Source organism: Sapajus apella, unplaced genomic scaffold, assembly GCF_009761245.1.
Source record: "Sapajus apella isolate SASKATOON/1434 unplaced genomic scaffold, GSC_monkey_1.0 scaffold11, whole genome shotgun sequence".
In the NCBI taxonomy this organism is placed as follows: Eukaryota; Metazoa; Chordata; class Mammalia; order Primates; family Cebidae; genus Sapajus; species Sapajus apella.
In genome coordinates, this window is record NW_022436951.1 from 40,683,060 (window position 1) to 40,688,472 (window position 5,413).

At 50.4% G+C, this 5,413-nt stretch overlaps 1 protein-coding gene across 1 annotated transcript in view; it reads right to left on the reverse strand.

Annotated features, from left to right (window-relative positions):
* Positions 1-4,993: 4,993 nt before the first annotated feature.
* NDUFS6 (NADH:ubiquinone oxidoreductase subunit S6) overlaps positions 4,994-5,413 on the reverse strand; it is a 13,930-nt gene continuing 13,510 nt past the window's right edge. The window contains exon 4 of the mRNA XM_032279144.1: positions 4,994-5,197. Within this exon, the coding sequence (XP_032135035.1) occupies positions 5,132-5,197 (66 nt within the window). The 3' untranslated portion in view covers positions 4,994-5,131. The remainder of the gene's footprint in view (positions 5,198-5,413) is intronic.

Genomic DNA, 5,413 nt, shown 5'->3' on the forward strand with positions numbered 1-5,413 from the left:
GAGAATGGCAACTTTTGGATGCTGTCATGTGAACACAGCTGCTCTAGGTTTTATAAAAACAGAAGCTGAAACTGGCTTGCTTCATGAGTAATATTAGATCTTTTCTTCTCTGAAATTCTCTGTCCGTTACATGGATAAGAATATTATTTCCCCACGTAAAATTTTATACGGAAAACAAATTTATTGTGACACATTTATTATAATAATCTCACAAGGTACAGAAAGGCTAGTAAAAATCACCCAAATCTCACTCCCGGAATCGCTTGGTCAATGTCTCGGTGAACCTCTTTCTACGAGAATCTCAAATGAGTTCTAGCCACAGCTGCATCCGGTGGGCATTCTATACAACTCTCTTGTTACTTGCTTTTCTAAATGCAGCCGTGTGTCATGTCCTTCCTCCACGTCAATAAATATCGGTCCCTGTCATTACTTCCTATGAATTCACACTACCTCACTGAATTAAGCACAAGAAAAAGAAACCTATTTCATCAGGCCCGTCTTTCCGTATAATTTGCCTACCATAAGCAGTCCTTTTAGGAGACCTTTGTGCATGACTTTCACGCCTGACAACCAGCTCCTATTACTAAGATACTGAGACGCTCCCTCCACTTCGGGATGCCCAACTGACCTCCACCCCAGGTGCTGTTCGACACACCCGGCATGCGACGCCTGCCTTTATGAAGGAGACCCCCCCTCTTAAGTTAATCTAAGACCACCTCCCCCTAGCCTTCTACATTGCATTTCAAAAGGAAAAGTTAAAAGTCAGCCAGAGGAGGTCGTGGAGGGACCGGCTGGCTCACAGGCCTCGAGGTTGAGGATTAAAACCCCCACTCCTGCTCACAATCCATCTTTAGGTCACGGGCATGGTATAGAGGAATTCTCCCCAGAAGGCACTGTTCTTGCTCAACTGCTCAGACCCCCACCTAGTCACGCCCCCCACGACCCTCTCACATGTGCACCTCTTAGACTGTGTGCCTCTGAAAGGGCCAGGGTTTTCTTTGTCAGGAGCTCGGCTGTTGAAGCAGCTCCCGGCAAATCCAGTGACCGCTTCCTTCCCTGTTCGGTGTGGAGAGGTTTGCTTTCGGCTGCTCCTGCTTCATTTACACATGACCACTGGCCTTTGCGTTTCTTCTTTCATAAATCACCTTTATGACTTTTCCCATGTCCCTCAAAGGTGGTGGTCTTTTTTATGCTGATTAATGTATGTTATGACCTATATTTTGATATATTAGAGTTTTTTTAAATTATTTGAGTTGTCAACAATTTCTCCAGTTTGTGTGTGGCTTTTCTGTTTTGAAGAAAAAAAATAGCTTCTGAAGTATTACGGCGAAAGGGAATGATAAAATAATTCTGCAGAGCAAAGGAGATGCCGGAGCACGGAAGAGCCGGGACACACGGCAGCTTCTGCACGGAAGAGCTGGGACACATGGCAGCTTCCAGCAAAGGAGACACAGGAGCATAGAAGAGCTGGACACATGGCAGCTTCCGCACGGAAGAGCCGGGACACATGGCAGCTTCCAGCAAAGGAGACGCCGGAGCATGGAAGAGCCGGGACACATGGCAGCTTCCGCACGGAAGAGCCGGGACACATGGCAGCTTCCAGCAAAGGAGACACAGGAGCACGGAAGAGCCGGGACACACGGCAGCTTCCAGCAAAGGAGACACAGGAGCATGGAAGAGCCGGACACATGGCAGCTTCCACACGGAAGAGCCGGGACACATGGCAGCTTCCTGCAAAGGAGACACAGGAGCATGGAAGAGCCGGACACACGGCAGCTTCGAGCTGAAGGAGGCCAGCAATTACACTAGACAGAAATGGACTAAAATCTTAAGGTAGGAGACAAAGAATTTTAAACTGGGTGGCAAATTTTCAGCTCTATTTTCCTAGGAGATGCAAAAGAAACAAAAGGCTACATTAAGCAGCAGATAAAAGGACCCAACAAACAGCATGCAAAGGTAACCAGACCAAGCCGGCAGCGCCCAGTTAAATACTGGCCAGATTTGAAGCAAGTTGTTAAAAGATTCAATTCGGTGAAAAGGTAAAGCCATTTTAAGATGAGAAACACTATCAGCAGAGCCTCAAAGGTAGTTACTTAAACACAAAAGAAGAGAGCAAGGACTCTGGGAGGAACCCGGGGCACCCGCTGTGGGGTCTCGCCAAGTGCCTGGCCAGCCTGCGCTGAAACCGGACGAACTCACACTCTGAGCAGAGGCAAGATGTTTCTAGAAACACATGCAGCGGGCCACGGAGCGAGTCTCCACAGACTTCCCACAAGTGAACGCATCTGAGGACGTGCTCAGACCACAGCACAGCTCAGCAGCAAAGTGTAAACCCCATACAGTTTAATAAACACACTTTTGTAAAATATTTAAAACAGAATGGAAACGAGAATATAACCTACCAAAATTAGTGAAATGCAGCTGAGAGAGATCAGACAGCTTCACAGCATTCGATACACACGAGAAGAGAAAAGCTGAGAAGAAAGTAGTCCACCTCAGAAGTTACACACAGAACAGTCAAATGAACAGCAAGAATGCAGAAATTGAAAATAACGAGCAGGAATTAAGTAGAAACCAAAAAGACACCAGAGTGGCCCACCAAGCTGCAGGTTACTCAAAAATACAAACGTTACCGACGACCTCTGTGAGGCTCAGCCAGGAAAAACAAAAGGCACCTATGACCATCAGCAAAGGGTGTCACTGTGAACCCCAGACACCGAAAAACCTAGAAGATACCTGAGCCACATCTCCAGGCCAGTAACTCTGAAAGTCTAGGCAAGACAGTCCAAGTTTTAGAAAAAACACAACCTAGACACTGGCTCAAGAAGAAACCTGAATGTCCTATAATTACTAAGGGAAACGAAACCTTGCCTCCCCACTTTCTGGAAACAAACCCGGGCCCAGAAGACTTCCCTGCAAGTTTCACCAGGCAAGAAACAGGAATCCCAATCCCAACAGAAAATGTGGGCAGTTTCCCAATGCTCAGTGAGCACAACCTGAGAGGACGACCCAAGAAGGGCAGTATTTAAATTAATGCCCAGTATGTAATTTCCCCAGAAGGGCAGTATTTAAGGCCCAGTATTTAATTCCCCCAGAAGGGCAGTATTTAAGGGCTATTAAAAGCAAGCCTTTTCCTACAGCCAGATCCACCTCGGAAGACAGGGGTCTGACTGAGAAACGTCATTCACATCCACGTTTACAAAAGCAGCAAGGCAGCCCAACACATGACGAAAAAGCAACTGGCACATTAGAGATGGGGGTACCTCTTTAGCCCAGGGTGGAGCTTTGGGGCCTCACCTCCCACCAGCGGCTCCCCAGGGGCTGGCCTGACGCCTGGCTGAGTCTTCGCTCCTCCCTTCTCTCCCCCTCCCAGGGGCCCCACTCCCTTGCCTCTCCCCATCCCTGGTTACTCTACATCCACATTTTTGATTTCCTGGCTTGGGTGCTGTTCCGTCTGGGCCCTTGTGGGAACAGCTCACAGATGTCTCCACGGTTCTTTAGAATCCGGGTGGCATCAATTTCCTCCATCACAACTGTCTCCATTTTGTTTTCACACCACTCCAAGAGGCAGCTTCAGCCTCCTTCCACCTCCACCTACCCCACCCAGAGACCTCTGGGATCCCTGCACCCCTTCTTCTCTCTCCCCACCTCCCAGACCTGCCAACTCAGCACCAGGGTGACAAGATCAAACTGTCCCTGCAGCTGGGGAACACAGCCTCCCATGCATGCCTGGGTAGCCTGCCACCGGAATGAACCAGTTCCCACGACCAGCTGCTCCTGCCTCGGCCTCCCTCCCCACACTGAGGGAGCCAGGTCTGCTGGGTAAGGCCCTCTCCTCAAGGTATTTTCCCCAGTGGGGTCCAGGATGACGCCCTCTGAACTCTCCCACATCCAAGGACAGCCTCCTCTCAGGATAAGGAATTTAACTTTGGTTATACGTGGGATTCCGGAAGATTGTGGACACCGTTTCGCTCTTCCAGCCTCCAGCGTCGAAGACTAAAGCTGGATGCCTGATTGCTGATCACTTTGCACTATAATTTCGTTTTCATCCATAAACTTAAAAGGTTTTCTTTTCTCTATGCTCTGAAGTTTAGAGTGTATTCTTTTTTAAACCAGCATCTACCTGGTTGTCTTTTCTCACCAATTCTGTGAGGAGCTGGGGAGCCCTGTGATCTGTGGTTTCCTTAGCTCGGGAAATCTGTTTCTGCTGTTCCCACCTCACCTTCCCTCCGCGGTGGTATTGTCTCCTCTGGAATTCCCATTCCTCACACGCCAGATTCCTGGATCATTCTAGCGAGCCTCCTTTCCCTTTCAAAATTTCTGCTTTTATTTTTGTGTTACACTATAATCCTCTTCTAAAAACACACTGTCCTTCATTTGGCCAGTACATGACTTCAATACCATCAAATCAGTGCTTCAATTCTTGGGTTTTAAGATTGGAGCTGTCAACGTAAGGACTAGGATGGAGAGAGGGTCCAGCTCTGCAGGCGGCGGCAACAGGAGGAGGCCGGCCTTCCCAGAGGACCAGCTGAGGCCCGCGGCTCCTCCTGCACTCACAACTCAGGAGCCCCTCGGCTCAGCTCTCTGAAGTGCAGCTGCATCTGCAAAGCAAGAGCACTTCTCCTCCCTGCCTGCCCCCTGCCCGTTCTTGCAGCCCATGTGGCCCCAAGGGCAAGAAACAGAATCAGCCGGGAAGGCACATGACGACATGCAGGAGGTGGCTGGGGCTCACAGGCAGAGGCCGCAGGAGGCGGCTGGGGCTCCCACGTGGAGGCCGCAGGGGGCGGCTGGGGCTCACACGCGGAGGCCGCAGGAGGTGGCTGGGGCTCACAGGCAGAGGCCGCAGGAGGCGGCTGGGGCTCACTGGCGGAGGCCGCAGGAGGCCGCAGGAGGCTCACTCAGGAGCAGACACTGCTTCCTCCCTCATGTCTTCGCATGCCCATGTGGATTTTCACCCGCAAAGCCCAGCCCATGAAAGACACAAACATACACATTTCAGCCACGACAGCAACATGGAATACCTTTATTCAGCACGAGGAATACCCTTCATACACAATCGGTGAGCCTCCCGCGCTCATCTTCCCGTGGAAACGCTCAGGTGGACGCTGTGGGAGCCCCGCGTGTCATGGCTCTAGCGGTGGTGCTGTCTGAACTGCAGCCCACAGTAGCCACATGTGCCCGTTTTTGTCTCTTTGTCCTGAAAAAAATTCAAAGGGAATGATGTCGTGTTTCCACATTCTCCTTCAAATCACGCATCTAAAATGTATGTGCAAAACTGAGACTGTCAGAAACATAAAAATACAGTTAGTGCTGAAGTAAGAACAGAGACGGTGGATCTTGCTTCCCCCCACCGAACCCCCGGCCTCGGACTCCCACCCGGGCTAGGCAGCCACCCCACCGAACCCCCGGCCTC